At 43.1% G+C, this 23,364-nt stretch overlaps 2 protein-coding genes across 3 annotated transcripts in view; one reads left to right on the top strand and one right to left on the bottom strand.

The window, feature by feature from the left end:
- The window catches only part of SRRM2 (serine/arginine repetitive matrix 2), a 225,768-nt gene extending 202,765 nt beyond the window's left edge, over positions 1–23,003 (bottom strand). The window contains exon 1 of one of the 2 annotated variants that reach the window (XM_029606781.1): positions 22,381–23,003. The gene's annotated coding sequence lies outside the window, so the exon portion shown is untranslated. The remainder of the gene's footprint in view (positions 1–22,380) is intronic. The other variant, XM_029606782.1, reaches the window with a different exon arrangement.
- A 73-nt stretch (positions 23,004–23,076) lies between these two features.
- Positions 23,077–23,364, top strand: part of THOC6 (THO complex 6) — a 157,909-nt gene continuing 157,621 nt past the window's right edge. Inside the window, exon 1 of the mRNA XM_029606783.1 lies at positions 23,077–23,215. Within this exon, the coding sequence (XP_029462643.1) occupies positions 23,201–23,215 (15 nt within the window). The 5' untranslated portion in view covers positions 23,077–23,200. The remainder of the gene's footprint in view (positions 23,216–23,364) is intronic.

Below are 23,364 nucleotides of genomic sequence, written 5' to 3' on the forward strand. Positions count from 1 at the left end.
GGAAGTCTTGCCTAACAAATCTGCTTCATTTTTTTGAAGGGGGTAATAAACATGTGAATAAAGGTGAACAGGTAGATGTAGTGTATTTGGATTTGCAGAAGGCGTTTGACAACGTCCCTCTTAAGACGCTTCTAAGAAAACTAAAAAGCCATGGGATAGGAGACGATGTCCTTTCGTGGATTACAAACTGGTTAAAAGACAGGAAAGAGTAGGATTAAATGGTCAATTTTCTCAGTGGAAAAGGGTAAACAGTGGAGTGCCTCAGGGATCTGTACTTGGACCGGTGCTTTTCAATTTATATATAAATGATCTGGAAAGGAATATGAGTGAGGTTATCAAATTTGCGTACGATACAAAATTATTCAGAGTAGTTAAATCACAAGCAGATTGTGATACATTACAGGAGGACCTTGCAAGATTGGGCATCCAAATGGCAGATGAAATTTAATGTGGACAAATGCAAGGTGTTGCACAAAGGGAAAAATAACCCTTGCTGTAGTTACACGATGTTAGGTTCCATATTAGGAACTACCACGCAGGAAAACGATCTAGGCATCATAGTGGATAATACTTTAAAATAGTTGGCTCAGTGTGCTGCAGCAGTCAAAAAAGCAAACAATGTTAGGAGTTATTAGGAAGGGAATGGTTAATAAAATGGAAAATATTATAATGCCTCTATCACTCCAATGTGAGACCACACCTTGAATACTGTGTACAATTCTGGTCGCCACATCGCAAAAAGGTTATAGTTGCGATGGAGAAGGTACAGAGAAGGGCAACCAAAATGATAAAGGGGATGGAACAGCTCCCCTATAAGGAAAGCCTAAAGAGGTTAGGGCTATTCAGCTTGGAGATGAGGTGGCTGAGAGGAGATATGATAGAGGTCTTTAAGATCATGAGAGGTCTTGAACGAGTAGATGTGAATCGGTTATTTACACTTTCGGATAACAGAAGGACTAGGGGGCATTCCATGAAGTTAGCAAGTAGCACATTTAAGACTAATCGGAGAAAATTATTTTTCACTCAATGCACAATAAAGCTCTGGAATTTGTTGCCAGAGAATGTGGTTGGTGCAGTTAGTGTAGCTGGGGTCAAAAAAGGGGAGTATGATTGTGTCTGTTCCTTATAGTAGGCCAATGCTCATTTGCAGTCCAGTGTGTGCAACAAGCGCTCCCTATCATTGTGATGTGGTTTTGGGAAGAATGTTGGTAGTTCTATTGCTTGGTTCAAGTGGAACTGCGACACTACTTTCGGGAGAAAGGCGGGACGAGTCCTGAGCACTGCCTTGTGATGGCAAAATTGCAGATATGGAGCATGATGAACCAAGGCTTGTAGTTCGCTAATTCGCCGAGCAGATGTTACTGCCACGAGGAAGACTACTTTTCATGTGAGGTATTTTATGTGGGCTGAGTCCATTGGTTCGAATGGGAAGAGCATGAGTTGCTCCAAGACAGCAATCAGGTTCCATGAAACCGATGAAAGAGGTTGGTGGTCGAAGGTGTGATAGACCTCTGAGAAATCGAGATAGCAAAGGGTGATTAGACATCGATTGACTGCTATGCGGTCTATGATACGCTGCTATGGCGCTAAGGTGAACCCTGATTGAGGACATTGCTAAGCCAGACGTATATAACGTATGGAGGTAGTCCAGAAGAGATTCCGGTGAACAGTCTAATGGTTGAAGTCCTTTGGACGTGCACCAGGTGGAGTAACGCTTCCATTTAAAACTGTAATTCCATCTAGTTGACGGCTTCCTAGATTCTAATATGACATCTTGGGCTGCAATGGATATGCCCTGTTCCGTCAGGAAGAACCGCTCAATCTCCACGCTGTTAAATGAATGGACGAGTGGAGTGGGTGGAGAAGGATTCCCCCTTCCTCTACTAGAAGATCCATTTGATTTGGCAATCGAATTGGCTCCTCGATGGAGAGCTGTAAGAGGTAGCTGTATCAAGGCTGTCTGGGCCAAGCCGGAGCTATTAGTATTAGTTGAGCTGCATCTGCTATGCATTGTTGTATTGTCCTTGTAATGAGAGGTATGGATGGAAAGGCGTACATTAGGTCCTCAGTCCAAGGAATTAGAAAGGCGTCCTGCGCTGTCCTTTTCTGACTGGGCTATAGTGAGCAGAAACGAGGAACTTGAGCGTTTGCCTCGGTAGCGAAGAGGTCCATCATTGGAACTCCCCACTGGATGAAAATGCCTCGAGTCATTTATTGGTTGAGTGATCATTCGTGAAGATGGAATATTCAGCTTAATCTGTCCACTCTGGCATTGACAACTCCCGGAAGGTATGTTGCTTGTAACTGGATTGAATGCCGATGTGCGTGATCGAAGATTAGAAGCGCTTCCTTGCAGAGGGACCATGAACCGGACCCTCCTTGTTTATGTAGAACATTGCTACTTGGTTGTCCATGTCGACCATGACCCTGCGGGCCTGCAGGTGATATAGGAATGCTTGCAAGGCGTTTCGAATTGCTCTGAGTTCTAGCAAATTTATCTGTAAGTTTTGCTCTTTTCGAGGCCATAGTCCTTGTGTTTCTAAGAGATCCAAATGTGCTCCCCATCCTTTGCGAGAGGCATCGGTGGTAAGCACTGCGTTGTGTGAGGGGAGACTGAACAACGCCTCTTTGGATAGTGTCGATTTGTTGAGCCACCAGTATATCCTTCGTCATTTCGGAAGTACTAGACGTGTCGTTAAAGGTCGTGAGTGTTTCCATTGTCGTTTCAACCCCCACTGTAGATAATGTATGCAATCTGGTGTTGGGCACTGTAAATATGGCTGCTGCCATATGACCTAAGACTGTCAGGATTTGATGTGCGCAAAATTTTGAGGGCGAGTAGGAGGCGCCGCATCTCCCATTTCCTGTCCTCCAGCAGGAACACTCTGCTCCGTGTGGTATCTAATCAAGCTCCTATGAACTGTAGAACTTGAGTTGGGTACAAGGTCGATTTGTGGTAGTTGATCAAGAGTCCCAACTTGTCCAAGCATTTGATTACCTGTTGAAGATGCTTGATCAGTGTTGTGGGAGTCGAGGCTACTAGAAGCCAATCGTCCAGGTATGGAAAGATTCTCATGCTCCGTTGACGGAGGTATGCCGCCGCCGCCGCCACCACCATACATTTGATGAAAACTCTGGGAGCTGCTGATAGGTCAAATGGAAGAACTTTGATTTGGTAGTGTTGATCCTTATATCAGAAGCACAGGTAGCACCACGAGGATAAATGGATAGGAATGTGGGTATAGGCATCCTTCAGATCTATTGAGCACATCCAGTCGATGGGTTGAAGGAGTGGTAGAATGGATTTGAGGGACACCATTTTGAATTTCTCTTTGATGAGATATTTGTTCAAATCGCAGAGATCCAGAATTGGACGAAGGCCACTGGATTTCTTGGGAATGAGGAAATATGGTGAATAGAAGCATGTGTCCCGGGCATTCGGTGGGATAGTTCGGATTACCCATTGATGTCAGAGTGAGGATCTCTTCTCCGAGTTGGGGATGTGACATCCTTGCTGTCTGAACCACGATGTGAGGAAGGGAGGGTTTGGCTGTAAAATGGAGCTGAATACCCTTTTGTACAATGTCTAGAACCCATCGATCGGATGTTATTGCTTCCCACTCCAGAAAGTGAGATGTGATCCTTCCCGGGGGGAGCTTGAGGTAGTGGTGGCGGCCGTATCTCTAAAAAGAATGGGTCGGCTTTGTTGAGGCTGCCGGTTGTTGGCCTTTTTGTTGGGTTCTTGGTTTGCCTCTCCTGTTCTGTAGTGTTATTGTTGTGGTCTTTGATACTGTTGGGATGATGGTCGACAAGGTTGATAAGACCTCTATGGGAGGCGGGAATACTGTTGATGACGAGAGGACGAGTAATTAGTGATTGCACAGCCACCGCTTGATCCTTTAATTTTGTAACAGTCTCCTGAAAACGGTCTCCGAATAAATTATCACCAGTGCATGGCAGATTAGCCAGCTTATCATGTAGGTCTTCCCTTATTGCACTTGCTCGGAGCCATGCCATTCTCCGAGCTGCAATGGCCGCAGATGAAGCCCTGGAAGAGGTTTCAAAGCCTTCATAAATAGCTCGAAGCAGATATCCGGTACGCTCTTCCATGTCTTGGAGTGGTTGTGGAATCGGGGTCTGCAGTGGAGGTTAACATTCCCTTATTTGCCTGAAAACATTCATAGAAGTATTGCACCATGTAGAACTGATGATGCTGTATGCGAGCAGCTAGCATGGCGTTCTGGTATGATCTTTTTGCAAATTCGTCCAAATAACGGATTATCACAACCAGGTGGGTTAGAGGCATGCAGTTTAGATTTTTTAGCACGCTGCATGGCAGACTCTACCACTATGGACGCATGCAGCAACTGTGGCGAGGAGTAGTAAGGCGATTTATGCATTCTGAACTTCAAATCAGTTTTCCTGGAGACAGATGGACCTGAGAAAGGAGTTTTCCAGGATTTCTCAAATACCTTGTCCAGTACTTCATGAGGAGGTAGGGAGGTTGGCTCACCGGGGACATCGAAAATTTTTAATAAACCTAACGTCTCAGCCCTTGGATCAGGGAGTTTCTGGATATCCAAATGCAGTACAGCTCCCATTTTGTCCAAGAATCTTTGATAGGACAAATCCTCAGGTGGCGAGTATGGCTCCGGCGGTTTCTTCTGGCAGGTCTGATGGGTACCCAGTGGAGGAACTTGGCGAAGATTGAGGGGAATCCAAGTCCCGGGGTGAAAGAGGCCTGGGAGTCTGTGATGCAGGCTGGAGCGTATGAGGTTCTGGTGATGGTTCTCTCATGACCTGTGGCCGATGATCTGTCAGAGAATCCCGTGAAAATGAGGAGGAAGAGGTTACGTGCACACCCTCTTCTTCGGAACAAGAAGTGGAACCAGACTGCTGGCACTAACCTTTAAAAAGGAGATCGAGCAGCTTTTAAAATAGAACAAAGGGGAAAGCCGACAGCCGCTCAGCAGCGCATGGTTCGGAGAGAGGTATCTTCAAAGGATACTAATGATGCATTAGAATTAGGGCATCCCAACAGTGAGGTTCCAATAATAAGAAAAGTAGTCCAAGTGCCTGTAGCTAAAAACTCACCTGAGCTAAAAACTTATCCCTATCAGTTAAAAAGCAGAATGAAAATACAAACAAAAAACAAAACTTTTAAATGTTTGTATGCTAATGCCAGAAGTCTAAGAAGTAAGATGGGAGAATTAGAATGTATAGCAGGGCAGTTTTATTGTTTTCATACGTCTCCATCCAATAAAGATATTGAAAAAGACACTTGTCGGCATCTACTTTTTCTTCTTTGGTAAGGGTTCTGATAGATCTGAACTAAACTGATCCTATTCCATTATTAACTAGGCACTCAGACTTTGCCTTATTCATGGTAATTAATATCTCTACCGCATAATTAATATCTCTACCTCACAAGGACAATTCATTAATGCTTTAAGCACATTGACTGGCATTTACGTTCTCTCTATTTAATCCCCAGCTTCTTTTCTATGCTCCAAGTTGTATTACTCCCTTGTTTTATTGTAACTGCATACCTTAACCTTCTCTTGTTTAATGTTTTTATCATTATTATTACTACAACTATTATTATTAAGATAAATGTTAGTTTTTTACCTTGTTTGTTACCTATCCACTTGTTAATTGTAAACCGACATGATGCGATATCTATTGCGAATGCCGGTATAGAAAAACTTAAAATAAATAAAATAAATAAAATCATAGTCCAAGGGATGCGGTCTTGATGCCGATGATCTGTCAGAGAATCCCATGAAAATGAGGAGGAAGAGGAAGAGGTTATATGCACCCACTCTTCTTTGGAACAAGAAGTGGCCCTTAGGTGCCGTGTACCATGTGATGAACTGGAGCGATGCGAGAGATGTGGGCTAGCTAGCTCTCTCCCCAGCCTCATCCCTATGCCTTCTGTGGCCGGCATGTCTGCGTTCCCCAGGGGCAGTACTGTGCTTCATTGGACGGCTGGTCCCAGCCTCCGGAGACAGTCGTCAACGTTTTTGTGTCTTAGCAGAGCCCTGCGACGCTGGTGATGGTGGCTGTCGAGACTGTGCTAGAGTTGACCCCTCTGAGATTGAATGCGTTGAGTGCGCCGTGCTGTGAGCCGAATGCGTCCTCTTCTGTGCCGGCTTCGGCGCCAGGTGCAACATCTTTCCCGAATGCGTCAACGTCAGCAAACCAGTGGCATGGTCTCCACTATGCGCCACATGTTTTGGGTGCGATTCCCGCCCCGTTACAGACACTTCTCTCTGGGCCTGCTTAGACCTGTGAGGGTCTCTGCTCTTCCTTTTACCTGTGGATCCCACATCGTCTCCAGGCCTGGAGATTTTGGGATCCAGCGAGGAGGCTCTCTTAACTGTTGTGGTCTGTTTGGAGGGCCCCAGTGAAGAGTGCACTTCAGATGGAGGGGCATATGATTCTCCAATGCCGCTCGAGTCCCTCGATTTTTGGGGCACACTGTCTCTGGGCCCTTGGCGACATGTGAACACAATGCTCACTTGCACCTTGATTATGTTCGGGTCCCAGGCAGCGTGATGGACATGATCTTCCTGCAATGGCAGGGTTTAAACCCTGAAGGTCTAATCTGTGTTTTGGACATTTTCTCTTCAAAAATAAAAAAGTCGCTGAGGAGAACAAAGCTCCGCATGCGTTCCCGCGCGCGAAAAAAACCAGACTGAGGATATTCTGTTTTCCTGCCCGGGAACTCACGCACAGCTGCAGAGAGCAAAGCTCTAGCCTCTGCTTAGGAAGCTCCGCCTCCCGGGCCCTGAATGACAGTTCCCATGACAGCATGGCTAATTCAGCCCGGCTATCAACGGGAAAAGGAAAGCAAGTATAGCTCTAGAAAAAAATCACTTACAAAAACTGTGATGAGAGAGCAAAGCTGAATACCGCAAGACACACGGCTCCCACAACCACACAGCTCCATGGAGGGGAAAAAAAACAAAAACCAAAACCGAGGGACTTTGCCTAGGGTGATGACTACAGCTGCCCATGTTCAGTAGGGCATGTTTACAAAGTTCTAGAATCTTTGAGTTCAAAGTTCCGTGCCAGGCTCCATCCGATGTCGTCACCCATGTGAGGACTGCCATCCTGCTTGTCCTCTGTGAATACTCATTCCAATCCACTCATTTTACAAACCTCTCTCAAATCTCCCCTTTAGTCACCTCTTCGCCAAGCTGAAGAGCCCTAACCTCTCCAGCCTTTCCTCATAGGGAATTGTTTCAACCCCTTTTTATCATTTTGGTCACCCTCTCTATACCTTTTCTAATTCTGCTATATCTTTTTTGAGATGCGGCGACCAGAACAGTACAAAGAATTCAAAGTGTGGTCGAACCATAGAGCAATGCAGAGGCATTATGATATCCTCTGTTTTATTCTCCATTCCTTTCCTAATAATTGCAAGCATTCTATTTCTTTTCTTGACCACTGCCACGCAAAGGGCAGAGAATTTCAACATCATATCCTGCTTCCACCAAGTCTCTGAGATGCCAATTATATTTACCACTTCATTCACCACTATATATTCTAATTATCCCATCCTATTTTTCAGACTTCTAGCACTTGCATACAGATTTTTCAAAGCATGTTTTTGTTTGCATTAACAATTTGCATATTATTTGACAGGGGTAATTTGGGATTTTTTTTGTTCTATCTCCTCTTCACTTAAAAGCCGTTGGGTTATTTTAACATTTAATGCAACCTCTGTCAGAATGCCCCAACATCCCTGTTTTGTTAGTATCCTTTAAAAATACATCATTCTGAACCATGCGCTTCTGAGCAACTGTAAGCTTTCCTCCATCTAATTTAAAAGCTGCTCTATCTCCTTTTTAAAGGTTAGTGCTAGCAGCCTGGTTCCGCTCTGGTTAAGGTAGAGCACATTCCATTAGAATAGGCTTCACCTTCCCCAGAATGTTTCCCAGGTCCTAACGAGTCTAAAACCCTCTTCCCTGCACCATTGTCTTATCCACACTTTGAGATTCTGGAACTCAGCCTACCTTTGGGGTCCTGCACATGGAACAAGGAGTATTTCAGAGAATGCAACCCTGGAGATTCTGGATATTAGCTTCCTAGCTTAGAGCCTAAATTTAGCCTCTAGAACTTCCCTCCTGCACCTTCCTATGTCATTGGTACTCACATAGCCAATGATTGTTGGCTCCTCCACAGCACACTCTAAAATCTTAGCTAGGTGGCGCATGAGGTCCATCCACTACCTTTACACCAGGCAGGCAAGTTATCAAGCAATCTTCACACCCATCTGCCACCCAGCTATTTACATTTCTAATGATCAAATCACCCACTATAACGACCGTCCTAGCCCTTCCCTCCTGGCTACACAGCCCTGGAGATACATCTTCGGTGCACAAGGAGAGCATGTCCTAATTATAGGATCACTTCCTGCCACATCAAGGTGATCATCTACTGAAAGGTGACCTTGCTCGTCCAAAGCAGCACAAGTGCTTTTTGACTGAAAGTGGGACCATTCAACTATGTTCCTGAAGATCTCCTCTCTTATTCCTCTCCAACAATACCCCGATTGCTCTTCCATGCAGCAATAGAAAAAAAGAATGTAAACATGCCAGATAGCTCTCGACTCTAGTCTGTTTACCATCCACTTCATCTAATCACTGTCTTTGGACTACCTGACCTTGCCTGTCGCCCCCCTGCCCCAACCTTACAGACTGGCATCTGTAGAGAGCACGATCAGGGGCTCCAGCATTACCTCTTTCAGCCGATTGGACGGCTATAACCACCAGTCCAAACTTATCCCTGGGGGCACCTGTAGACAGTGCTATTAGTCCTGAAAGGAAGGAGACCAGGGAGATAGTAAGGACTGCTTCAAGGGTCTCATATGGGCCCTGGCCCATGGGAACAAATCCAATGCTGTCACCTTGAGGCCAAGCACACCCAGTTCCTGCTCTTTTTTCGTGCTGAAAAGAATTTCACCTACAACATTGTACCTTTCCTTTGGGTTTTTACATCCTAAATGAATTACTCTGAATTTTTTTTAGTATTAAATCTTAGCTGCCACACCGTTCCTCAAGCTTCACTAGATGCCTCCTCATGTTTTCCACACTTTCCTGCTTGTCCATCCTGCTGCAGATTATGGTGTCATTGGCAAGACTGTTACATTCTGCTGCTCACGGGATGGTCCCACATACATCTTCACTTCCCCCAATGCCATACTGACTTGGCCGACCCTGCCCCGCTGATAGCTTTTCGTGACTCCACTGCCACCGATACTGATCACAACTATAGTGGCAAGGGACACCACTCTTCTATACCGACCATGGTTTCCTCTCTTGGCGCAAGCGTGTGCAAAGCACTTTGATTTCAAGGGCCCGTGGCGGAAGAATCTCCACGGCACCTGCTAACAATGCAAGCAGGCCCTTTGGATGCCTTACCAGTGCTCAGCACCAATACATGTACTACTCAAATACAGTGCGAAGTCAGCTGTGACTCTTCCTCCCTTCCCCACAATCCCTTTGTCAAAGTGTACGCCTACTAACACAGAAAGAAGAGCACTGGCACTCTAAGCTTTGCTCAATTTGTGGTACTTCTCAGAGACACTTCAGTTTATGAGGTCCATAACTAACTTGGAGCCACACGACCCATTCATTTTTTTATTTTATTTACAATTTTTCAAAACCTTTACACATCTATAATACAAAGATAAAGAAAATCAGACACTATACCTCTCATAGGAAACAAAAATCAAGAAGAAAAAAGCAAATATACTGCTAATCAAAGAAACTTACATCAAGCATATATATAATTCAGTCCACATTACAAGGGGGCTGCAAATAGGAAATAATAATAAAAGTAATACAATCCGCAAAACAGTGAGAATCATCAAAAACCATAGAACACCCCATTAACAACCTGGAAGATATAATACTTATAATTTATCTACTCCCTGCTTTCTCTCTCAGAAATGTTTCCCAATAAATACGGTCAATAAATACTTTGATATGAAACTAAACATTTGCATGGAGACCTACAAGAAAACATGGCTCCCACTGCCAATACTAGTTGCCTCATCAGAAGAAACTGTCTCCTTCAACACCATGTAGAATAAGACATCAAGAAATACTTGTACTTTCTGCCCACAAAACTGTAAATTCTTATTTAGGAAATATTTCTAGAGAATCATTTCTTTATCCTTCTCAGCAGAGGATGGCACAAGAAGAGTGGTTATAGAGGAAATATCTACAGAGGATTCAAGATAGAGACAGAAAACCTGGGCTATAAGGAGTCAATGTATCCATCCTCCCTTCCTCCCCCACTTACACTATATTCCTAGTAAGAAGAAGGTTGTATCTGGAAGATAGCTAGCTATTTCTCCACAGGTATACACAAAATCTCTCAGATATTTCTTTAAAACTTTCCTATAACCAGATTACTATCTGCATTGGAATTGTTTAAGAATCAAATGTTCTTTGCCCTCTATGAATTTTCAATATTTTCCAAATGTGAATTTAACAATATTTTTATACCGTCTTTCCCAATGAATATTGATCGAAACGGTTCACAATTTAACAAAAAACATTTCAAGATAAAAATAAAATTATAATTCAAATCAAAAATAATAAAATCAAATAAAGTAAAATAAATAGCAATAAAAGTTAATAAACAAAAGATAGAATAGTTGTAGATAATTACAATTTATATTAAGCCCTATTCTAACACAATTCCCAATGTTTCGGTTTTAAAAACAAGAGATAGTCAAGAAAATAAATAAAATAGAATAAGTAAAAGTTTCTTTTCCTCAAAAATAATGGCAGAGTTGGTGTATGAGAACAAGGATTCTACTGATTTATTATTTTCAGTTGTTCGATTGGTCAAAACCTTCATATGCCTCTTTAAACAGATGTGTTTTCAATGATTTTTTAAACTCTTTGTGATTTGAAATTTGTCTTAAATCATTTGGAAGAGAATTCCAAAGTATGGGGCCGGCTATAGAAAAAGCTCTTTCCTTGTGATAGTCTTGCAAGTTGGGACTTCTAGCAAGTTTTTACTGGCAGATCTGAGGTTTCTAGTTGGTTTATATAATCTCAGTGCAGTGCATAACCAAATAGAGTCTTGGTTATTTATAAGAGAATGTATTAAAGATAGTATTTTGTTCTTACCTCTGGACTTGATTGGAAGCCAGTGTAATTTATAAAGAATGGGTGTAATATGTTGTTTCATTAAAGAACCTGTTAGTAACCGAACTGCAGCATTTTGAATTAATTGCAATGGTTTTGCTATAGAGTCAGGTAGGCCTAAATAAAAGCCACTGCAGTAATACAATCCTGAAAAAATAATGGATTGAAGCACTGTTTGAAATCAGATTTAAATAGCAATGGCATTAATCTTTTTAAAGTATGTAATTTAAAAAATGAATTTTTTTTACTGTTTTTGAGATGTGCTGTGTTAGTGACAGATTAATGTCTAATTGGATTCCCAGATTACAAGCAACTCTTAATTTCTATTTGTTCATTACCAATTGTGATTGAAGGTGGATGACTATTTTCTGGATTTTCGATCACACTTAAACAGTATAATTTTGGTTTTTTTGTATTTAGTTTGAGTCTACTATGAGTCAACCATTGTTCAATTGTCTTAATATAAATTTTACTTAGTGAGATAGTATCTGCCCATGATGATTTATACGGGACAAAGATCTTATATCGTCTGCGTAAATCTTAAATTGGATATTTAAGATAGATAATATTTGGCATAATGGTAATACATATATGTTAAATACTGGTGACAAGGAGGATCCTTGAGGGACGCCAGTAGTTTGGGTATAGATTTGAGAAGAGCTGCCTTTAAGATTAACTTGGAAGCAGCAATTGGTAAGAACTCTTAAACCAGTCTAGTACTGTATTTTGTAGGCCAAATGGTTTGAAGCCTTGATATTAGGATACTATGATCTAGCGTGTCAAACGCCGCTGAAATATCCAATAATATTAACAGGAAATCTCTGTTTGAATCGAATCCCTAATGTATGTGTCAAAAGAGGAGAGGAGTGTTTCAGTTGAATAGCCTTTCCTAAATCTATGCTAATTAGGATGTAGTATGTCATGTTCTGAAAGATGTTCATTTAACTGATGCAAAACAAATTATTCTATTGTTTTTTTAAAGTGAGGTTAATGTAGCAATAGGTCTGAGATTGGAAAAATCCAAAAATGATGATGATATTTTCTTTTGAATTGGGGTAATAGAAGTTCTTTTTAATTGAATTGGACAAATCCCAGTTTCTAAAGATTGGTTTATTATTGCGCAAATCGCATCAGGACAGTTTTCCCCTAAACTTTTAAAGAGGGAATCCGAGCAAGGATTCAGCGGAGAATTTGCCTGAAGTTTGTACAACATTTATTTGAGATTTCATAATACAATCATCATTCATCAATCCTTTTAAACCAAATATCATGATCTTGTAATTTGGCCACCATGTCCTTAGAAACTTTACTAATCTGAGACAGAGTGAGTCATATTCTTCTCCATTCTACTGACAATTCTCCAAACATCCACTAAGGATATATTCACTGGCTCCATATACACAACCCATTTATACCTGTGATCCCGGAAATAATTTTTATGCTATGGGACTCAAAGTTAGAATTCCAGTAGTCTGCACACCGGTGGAGGGGAGTGTGTGAAGCAATTGCTCCCATTTTGTCTGGCACAGAATCCACTGAGCGTACTTTACTCCTTGGCCATTTAGCCTTAAGCTTAGAGATAATAAAGATAACATTGCACCTATTTGTAGCTCACCTAAAACTTTATAGTTCCTGCGATCATCATTTAGACAAAACTCCAAATAATGAAGAGTTTCTCAGTTGACATCAGGACGACTTTCGGCCTGGACAAATTTACTTATGTAACCTTCCTTAAAGGAAAAATTACTTTACATTTCTATAGCACTACTTGACATACGCAGCACTGTACAAAAAATATTAGAAACACCCTGCTCAGTAGCGCTTATAACTTAATCAAGACAAACATACAGGGCAAGAGAGTCTTGGGAAATTTAATTTATTAAGACAATGGTTAAAAATTAATGAGGCTATAAGTGGAACAGGGATTAAGATTTAAAGCAGCCTCAAAAAGATGGGGTTTTTTTAAATGGAATTTAAATGAGGCAAGAGAGTGAGCATGAGTTCCAAGCATATGCTGCAGCCAGGTAGAAAGTACAGAGTTGGGAATTGGCGATAGAGAAGGGCATAGATAAGAGTGACTTGCCTGATAAAGAGAGTGTATAAGGAGCAGAGGGATGAGAGGAGCAAAATTGAAAACATGACTGACAAAAAATGTCACTTTACTTGAACAGAAATGTGTTTATAAATAACTAGAAGTATAAAAAAGTGCAATACAGCATAAATTATTGGGAAAAACAAATCAGCAAAAATATTACAGGAGACTGAAGATGAAATTTTAAAGTTCTTTAAACAGTATGGAAGAAGACACAAGCTATCCATCAATTTACAATTCCCATGCTCCCTTGTTGCGCTGAAATATAAGGGCAGCAGGAGACTACCCTTGCCAGAAAAGTGAGGGTCATTGCCCAGACTTGGAATAAAAAGGCCTCTCTCTGGACAGTATCCAACCTGGCTCCGATGAAGTCCAATTGTAATGACGGCTGGAGATGGGATTTCAAGTAGTTGAATAGAAAGAGCACATATGGTGGAATGTAGGGAACATAATGCCCCCTGCCTGGAATCGCTCTTGATTAGCCAATTGTCGAGGTAAGGGAAGACATGTACCCCTTGGCTCCTGAGACAGGCCCCCACCACCAGGCATTTTGTGAAGATGCAGGGTGCCAACACCAGGCCGAAAGGCAGCACCCGATACAGGTACTGCTCCATCTTGAATTTTTCTGAGAAGAAAACAGTTTAATGCCCTCAGATCTAGTATGTGGCGAAGGCTACCAGTTTTCATGGGAATCAGGAAACACCTGGAGTAGAACCAGTCTCCCTGCTGGCCTGGTGGCACTGATTCGAACGCTCGAGCCATTAAGAGAGCAGAGAGCTCTACTTGGAGTATCTGCTGGTTCTCAGTACCTCTCCACCGAGGGCATGGAGGAGAACAAAGAGGAGTCTGTTTGAAATGCAACCTGTACCCCTGCCTCATGACAGACAGGACCCATTGGACAGAGGTGACTCAAATCCATTAGTCGGCGAACAGCCGCAGGCAGCCCCCCACGGGGGGAGGGGGGTCCTGTGTCCTGGGGTAGGGTTTGCTAGCTCTAACCCCCTCACTGCCAGTCAAAATCCCGTGGCAGGGTTGAGGTGGGGCAGGGGCCAGTTGAAGGGCATGGGGCTGCCTTGCCCTTGATCTAGCTGGCACCCGCTGGTGCCCCCACCACCGCCAGTTGGGGTCTTGCTCTGGATGCTGGCAGATAATACTTTCATGGCCAGTAAAATGGGCATCTTGTATACCGTCTGGGAGGCCTCTTGCCCGAGGGCTGGTTGTCCCAAGGGCTGGATGACAACTTTTGAAGGGTTGCGTGATAGTCCTTCAGTTGTGCTACCGCCTCTAATTTTCTCCCAGAAGAGGTTCTCCCCTTTACAGGAAAGATCCAAAGGATCCTGCATTTTGGGGCAGAGGTCGGAAGCGTGCAGCCAGGCCATGCAATGAGCCCCAATGCTGGCCGCTACAAACCTCATTGTGGTTTCAAACACATCATACGCAGAGTGGACTCCGTGCTGGTCACATTCTAGGCCCTGTTGAACTACCTTCTGGAACTCGTCCTGACACTGTTGAGGGAAGTGTTCCACCAAATCTTGGACTTGTTTCCAGAGATTTCTGGCGTACTGGCTCATATAAAGTTGACGGCAGGCAATCCTGGCTGCCAACAATGAACCGTCCAGAGCTCTTTGCTCACGGTGGCAGTCCTCGTGGAACCAGAGGCTCAATGCACTGCAGGGCCCGACTGACTGCCAACTGCACGCTTCTCTCCAACTCCTCCTCAAAGGCTGCAGAGGACAGGAATGCTTGAGGAGGAGGTGGCAGTGGAATTTGATCACCCCCAGAATCATGGGGGGTGGGGGAGGACCGAACCCTCCACCGGTATCGGCGGGTTCCGTCGAGATTCCTCGGGGTGTCCAGAGGGTACAACATCCTCCACCTGGGACCGCTTCAGGGGAGGCACGGACAGACGTCTTCAAGGAGGAAGACCAGTATCTGTGCTTCTGGACTTTTCCCAGTGCTCACCTCGGACCTTTCCCGGAACCGATGCAGATGGATAGGATATTGATCTTGCTCGGTCCCCTGCCCCTATCTCTGGACTGCGGGCTCGGTAGCAGAGGGGACACCGAGGGCTTGTGGCCAAGACTCCCTTTCCTTGCGGCGTTGAAGTGCCAGATGCCAAAAATCGATGATTCCAATTTTTTAGTGCCGAACAGCTTCTCCATTTTGTCCAGGCATGCCCGAAGACCCTTGGGGGTCATCTGGGTACAAAGGTTCCAGCCACGAACATCATGCAATGCCCCCAGGCACAGGATACTGACTTCGTGGGGGGTCTGTGATGGACATGGTCCGGGGGCATTGGGGGCAGCGGCGGAAGCCAGATGATGCCATGCCAAAAAGAATGTGGCATGCAGTTGATGCCCAATGGTTACCAGTAGGCAACATCAGGAATCGACCACAAAGTACCACAAAAAAAACAAACAACTTACTGATCCACGAGAAAAGACCCGAACACACACACAGATACCCAACAGGACTCAGGAAGGAAGAAAAAAATTTTCCACAGCAAAAAAAGCACAAGCTCCACAGCTGCAAGGCTTCAGCTTCAGCCGAGCGCACTGCAAAACCCGCAATTGGACAGGCGCTAACTAATCCCCTTATGCCTCTACAACATGCATCCAACGCGGAATTAATCTAATAGCGCTCATCACATGCAAATGCATGTGAATGAGGCTATCAGGTATTCACACCCAAAGGAAAAAAAAAAAAGCGCATCTAGGACGCACACTTTAGCAATCAGAAATTAATGCCTGCCTGGAGCAGGCGTTAATAGCTGAGCGCTCCTAAAATATTACAGAAAAGTTTAAAAAAAGCCGTTTTCTGTACTGCCTCCTACTTAATATCATTGCGATAAAATAAAGCGCCGGCAGTCGGGTGCAGAAACGGATGCTCAATTGACAAGTGTCTGTTTCTTGAACTCCTAGCTGTGTGGCGTTCAGGAAAACCGGTGGATGGCTGACCCTCTAATTTAAATATTGCATGATGGGGGCAAGTTAAGAAAGCGGGCGCTGACTGTTCAGCGCCCACTTTCTGCACATAAATATTTCATCGGCTTGAAGGTTTGTCAAGTTACTTCCAAAAGTATTTGAATATTGGCTTCAGAGTTATTCACATTTTCCAAGTGAGATAAAATTCTTTAAAAGCAATCTCCATCTGAAAGTGAAAAAACTATAAATGTATTTTATCTATTGGGGGAATTCTTTTTGGTGAGGTTTGGTTTTGTTTTTTTTAGCAGCACAAGAAAAGGCTTGTTTGAAGCTTTTGATCGGGGAGAAGAAGGGGAGTGGAATAGAAACTGGGAGACTAGATGAGCGAGAAGAGGGGCTATGGAGATTCAGAGTTTGGGGGGGCCTCGGTAATTTGGTAGGAGGTATGAGTGAATGACCCTCCTCACAGCCCCTTCTCACACCAATTTGAAATTAATAAAAGGGAGCCCATCCACAAGACTGCTCAGGCGGCCTACCTGCTCTGAGTAAGGAGTTTAGAGCAGATGAGACTGGACAGGCAAGATGTAAGCGGAGAGGGGATATGGGGGAGGAAGAAGAGAATGACCAGAGAAAGGGAGGGGGAAAAAAGTGAGAAAATGTTGAGGGAGTGAGAGTGATGTGGGTCATGAATAAAGGGAAGCTTCTTGGAGAAAAAGTTTGCATTCCACAAGGAGCATGAGAAAGAGGGAGGGAGGGAGAAAGGGAAAAGTGATGATTGGAGGGGTTACAGTTTGATATGGGACAATGGGGTGAAAATTCCCTTGAAGGGCCAGGATTAGGATTGATATCCCTGGCTGAAAGTAGGAGAAGCAGGAGAATTTGGAAAAGATAGGTTGAGGTGTGCCAAAAGCAACAACGATGAGATTGTGTCAGGGATAGTGGAAATAGCAGGATAATAGGAAGAAAACTTTAAGGCTCAAGAGCAGTGGACAGTGCAGATAGCAGAATGGCAGGTGGGAGAGCATGTAGGGATAGGGAAGGGTAAACGTGGTTTGCAGCAGGGAATAAGATTAGGAAGATTAGCATCAGGAAAAGAAAATAGTTTGGAGACATGGGGAATAAGAGGCAGCCTGCAAAGAAGAGTCTAAATGCAAAGTATCAATTATACTTGGTGAATCTACATAGTGGCTTGCAAAATATTCAACCTCCTAAACTGTCAGATTTGTGTGGATTAAAAATAACATTTACACAGATTGTTACAGTATGTTTATTGCAAACCAGTATGCTTTTAAACAGGCCGATGCAATACAGTGCGCTCAGCTAAGCGCACTGTTTAACCTGTGTTTCGACGCAGGTCCACAATCCTTTATGCTATAAAATGATTAGCGTGTCCAAAACAGGTGTCTAATCCCCCACAAAACTAATAGCCTCATCAACATACATTTGCGCTATTAGCTATTCTCCCCCCATTCAAAAAAAAAAAAAAGTGCACCCAACTCGCACATTTTTTCTCTCAGAAATTAACCCCTGCCTGGAGCAGGTGTTAATTTTTGAGCAGCCTAAAAAATGTACAGAAAAACAGAAAATACTGTTTTTCTGTACTTCCTCTGACTTAATATCGTGGCAATATTAAGTCGGAGGAACAAAAAGTAAAACACAAAAAAAAAAAATGCGTCAGCCTCCTTTTTACCACGGCAACTTATTTAAATAGTAAATCAGGTGCCCCGAAGAGGTTGATCAGTGCACGTTGGAAGAGCGAGTGCTCAATCATGAGCGCCCGTTTTTCCTGCACCAATACTGCAGCCACCTAATTGTAAATTTTAAAAGTCAATGCATTATTTTTTTGCATTTTTGTAAATAAAATTAAAAACTGAAAAATGCTGCTTGTGTACGTATTCAATCCCTGTGCTGTGAAAGCTCCAAGTTTACATAGATGAAACACATTGCCCTAACAACTAGCTTACAATTGGCTCTACCTGTGAATCATTAAATAAAAAGGTCAGCTTTTCTGGATAAAAAAACCCTAATTCCAGTATAATTGGGCAGAATGTGAATCTGAAAGCTGTTAAAATGAAGACTAAAAAGCATTCTAAAGAAATTAAAGTTATAGACATGCACAAGACAGTAAAAGGCTACAAAATAATATCCAAGTGCATGGATATCCCAGTGAGCACTGTTGGATTAATTGTGAGGAAATGGAAGCTGCACCATACCATCCAGACACTGCCTAGACAAGGCAGTCCCTCAAAACTCAGCAAGAGCAAGGAGACAACTTGTGAAAGAAGCCACAGAGAGGTCAACAATCACTTACCTGCATGGGAAGGTGCTAGAAAGAAACAATTACTGAAGAAAAACCACATCAATACACATCTGGAGTTTGCCAGAAAGAATCAGAGTGATCCAGCTAAAATGAGGAATAAGGTTTTGTGGTCAGAAGAGACAAAAATGGAGCTTTCTGGGCAAAATTCAAAATGCTTTGTGTGGCGTAAACCAAACACTGCCCATTCTCAAGCATACACCATCCCAACAATAAAGTATGGGGGTGGCAGTATCATATTGGAGGATGCTTTTCCTCAGCAGACTGGGCCATCTTGTTAAAACTGAAGGACAGATGGATGGTGCAACCTACAGGGAGATATTGCAAGGCAACCTATTTTAGTCTCCTTTAAAAAAAACAAACCACCAACTTGAGAGAAAGTTCACCTCTCAGCAGGACAATGATCCCAAGCACAAGGCCAAAGCAACGAAAGAGTGGTTAAACAAAAATGTGAATGTTCTACAATGGCCAAGTCAAAAGTCCAGATCTCTATCCAATTAAGAATGTGGCACTACTTGAAAACTGCAGTCCATAACCTGAACAAATCTGCCAGGAAAAATGGGCAAATCACTCCCAAATAGTGTGCAAAGCTGGTAGAAACTTAACCCAATAGACAAAGCTGTTATTGCTGCAAAAGATAGTTCTACCAAGTACTAGTCTGAAAGCTTACGCATGTATTTTTTTTTTATTTTAAATTTTATTTTACAAAAAATGCAGAGAAATAATGAATTGTTACTTTGAAAATTTACTTTAAGAGCATACTGGTTTGCAATAAACATATAGTCCAAAACAATCTGTTTGTCATTTATAATTCACACAAATCTGCTGACTTTTTAGGGGGGTCAAATACTTTTGCAAGCCAGTGTGTGTGGCAGTCAAAAAGGTAAATAGAATGTTATGAATTATTTGGAAACAAGAGCAAAACTGAGACTATCATAAATGCCCTTGTGTAGATCACACACAAAGGCTGATGCAATAAATGTGCACAGAAAACAGGCGCTCAGTATTGAGCGCATTTTTCTAATGCGCGCCCAGACACCTCTCCTGGGCTCCCAATCCAATGTTAAAATGAAGGGTCACGCTAAAGAAGAGGCACCAGGGACAAATGTGCGTCCCTAGTGCCTCTTCGAAATGGTGGCTGTCAAGCGGTCTATCAAGCTGGTTAGTAAAACAGATGCTCAGTCTATGAGTGTCCCGTTTTCTGCTGCTACCAGAATATATATGCACAAGAATCACGGCCTGGACAATGTATCTTGTATGTGTACTGGACGTCCAAATTTTTTCAAAGAATTTTCTTTTAAATAAATACTACTTTATTTGGTTCCTCCTACATAGTATCACTACGATACTGTAAGGAGGAATCTCAGAAAGCAGGATTTTTGTTTTTTTCAATGCGCCCTTGAGGATGGCATACTTTTACGCCAGTCCTCGGCTGGCATAAAATTTGCTGTGTTGCAAGGGCATATTGGCCACGCGGAAAATGTATTGGATCGCAGGGGTTAGCTAGTAGCCTCATCTACATGGATTTCCATGTGATGAGCGCTATTAGTTATGCAGAGATTTGGAAGCGCCAAGTCCCATATTACATCGGAGGTTATGGACGCACTTCCAAAACACACATCCAATCGCCTGTTAGGCTGTGCGCACCAGCTAGTGCATGGAATTAAATCGGCCCCATAGAGTACTGTGTGCAGTTTTCTTTAAAAAAAGAAAAAAAAAGATATAGCGGACATAGGAAAGTTACAGAAAAGGGAAATGAAAATGATAAAGGGGATGGAAAAGCTCCCTTATGGAGAAAGGCTAAACAAATTAGGGCCCTTTAATTTGGAAAGGAGACAATAAAGAGGGATTATGGAATATGAGTGGGGTAGAAGAGTTAAACAAGGAATGGTTACTTAGCCTTTCAAAAACTAGGCCTATGAGACACTGATGAAACTAGCAACTAGCAGATTTAAAACAAAATCACAGGAAGTATTTTTTCACTCAGTGTGCAATCAAGCCATGGAATCTGTTGTCGGAGGATGTCGTCAAGGCAACCAACATAGTGGGGTTCAAAACAGAACTGACCATGTTCCTAAAGTAAAAGTCCATAAATAGTTATTAGACTTGGAAAGCCCACGCTTACCCCTGGAAGTAAGATACATGAGATAGATCAACTAACAGGGACCTGCAGGGTACTTATGACCTGGACTGGCCACTGTCGGAGTCAAAATGTTAGGCTCTATGGACACTGGTCTGACCCAGCAGGGCAACTTCTTATCGGGTGCGCGATACAGTAAATTAATTTATTTAAAATAGGGTCCATGGCAAAAAGAGGCACTAGGGACACTAGCGCGTCCCTAGCGCCTCTTTTTGGACAGGAGCGGCTGTCAGCAGGTTTGACAGCCGATGCTCAATTTTGCTGGCATTGGTTCTTGAGCCCGCTGACAGCCACGTGTTCGGAAACCAGACGCCAGCAAAATTGAGCATCCGGTTTTCAAGCTGCAGGCCCATTTTAAATGGTTTGTTTTTTTTAACTTTTGGGGCCTCCGACTTAATATCGCCATGATATTAAGTCGGAGGGTGCACAGAAAAGCAGTTTTTACTGCTTTTCTGTGCACTTCCCTGGCACCGGCAGAAATTAACGCCTACCTTTGGGTAGGCGCTAATTTCTTAAAGTAAAATGTGCAGCTTGGCTGCACATTTTACTTACTGTATCGCGCGGAAATACCTAATAGGGCCATCAACATGCATTTGCATGTTGCGAACGCTATTAGGTTCGGGGGGGGGGGGTTGGACGCGCGTTTTCGACGCGCTATTACCTCTTACTGAATAAGGGGTAAAGCTAGTGCGTCGAAAACGCGCGTCCAATTGTGGGTTAACAGTACGCTCCGCTGGAGCGCACTGTACTGTATCGGCCTGTATGTTCTTACAAGTAGAGAGAAGGGTATGGAGAAATAGCTGGTGGTTGCACAGCATCAGATGGCTGAAGGAGATGCAGACAAGAGGCATACAGTGGGTGAACGAGGAACTTGGGTAATACTGGAAAGCAGGGAAGGGGAGAAAAATATAGTGTCTGGGTTGGCAATTAAAGAAAAGCATTGCCGTTGTACTGTACTGTGTTAATCGCTTGGATTAGTTTACGGAGCGTATATCAAATCTTGATACATGTAAATACATGATAAAAAGAGGAATACTGAGGAAGACAAACATTTGAGAATGGAAGACGAGAGAAGTTGTTATGAGAAGTAATAAAGGAGAAATAAAGGAAAAACAAAAAGTGATAAAGGAACAATCAAATAATTTGAAGTCTTCATCTGAAAATATTTTTAAATTTTAGTCTTTCCCCTAAAAACTGTCCTTTTTCTGCATGTTAAGGAAACATTTTTACCACATGCCATGGAATCGCATTAGATTCGAACATCTATGTACAATCCAGAAAACAAAACTATTTGACAGGGAAATTTAAAAAGCGATGATCAGAGTTAACCCCTTTACAAAACAAATTATATAAATACAAAAGTTTTCCGTTTTAGTGAAGTCACGCCTCCTCAGACATAGCAAACGGACAGCTGGGCAAGGAAATGGTGGTAGTTCTCTCGCAAACAGCTGTATGGCGGAGATTTTACCAAGGCCCACAGATTCTCCACCCACCTGGAGGGCCTGGTACAGATCTTTTTTTAAGCTTTTAGCCATGATAGAGCGACTACTTTCTATTTAATACTCCAAAACTCGGGAAGGAAGAATTCGCAGTTTATGTGCGCTTTCCCTCAGGCGGAGAATAGGGAGGCCGCGACGCACAGCCTGAAACAAGACGTGGTGCGAGCTTCACACACACAAACTGCGCAGCAGAACAAAATGAAAAAAAAGACGGCGAGCACCCCATAAATCACTCACCTCCTGAGCAGCGTCCCGGTCGGCGCTGCCGGCCGATTCTTTCCCCTTCTCTCTGTGCGTCACTTGCCCGCTGCGACCAGGCCGCAAAAAAACACAGCGCGCGACGTTGCTCTGCTACTGCGGCGGCGGCAGCAGCGACTCCTCCTCTCTCAGCGCGCGACGTTACGCCGTTACTGCGTTGCAACTCCTCCCCTTTCTCAACGCGCAGATGCTACCTACGCTACCTGCTACAGTTCACCCGCTCGAAACTCCACCCTCGACAACAGAATTCGCAGAACACTTATCAAGCTTTTTGCTGCTCTAGGTGAGATTACTACTTTCTTTTAGCATTGTCACACACACCAGTTGCCCCAGCATATATCTAAACGGGGAGCAGTGACCCGCTTTTGCTCTCCAATGGCCTATCGGCGTGCTTCCGCTAGCTTTCTAAGAAGGGTTGAACCAATATCTATCTATTGGCGCAAGCGCTGCTATGAAACGAATAAGGGGATCTAATGCACAAAAAACCTACTCTCGTAAGTCAAGGATTACAGACAAAATAATTATTCCAACTCCCAGCATGCTTTAGCCAATACAAAGGTGGATTTCTAGATACAATACACAATAAAGATCCATTAGAAAGATAAAAAGAAAGGTCGGAGCTAATTCTCTGCTTACATGCGACAACATCGTCGTGTGATGATGACGTTTGATCATAATTATCCTTTTTGGGCGTGTTTCTGTAAAACGGAGCTGTGACGTAAATTTAAAGCGCGTTGACGGTTTTAAAAGCTTCCCTTGTAGATTGGAGTCTGGACTTTTCATCTGAGCTTGAACAACAATGAAACCGGATGAGGTAATTGGTGTAAATCAAAACACTTGATCTTTTGGGAAAGGAGTTGGTGCCTAAGAGTAGAAATATTAGCAATCCTTGGGATCCTCTTTTTTTTTTGTACTTATCTTGGTGGGAAAGGTGCTTTTGTAAACTGCTGCTTCTCTGTATAG

The sequence above is a fragment of the Rhinatrema bivittatum genome, chromosome 6, assembly GCF_901001135.1.
Source record: "Rhinatrema bivittatum chromosome 6, aRhiBiv1.1, whole genome shotgun sequence".
Classification (NCBI taxonomy): Eukaryota; Metazoa; Chordata; class Amphibia; order Gymnophiona; family Rhinatrematidae; genus Rhinatrema; species Rhinatrema bivittatum.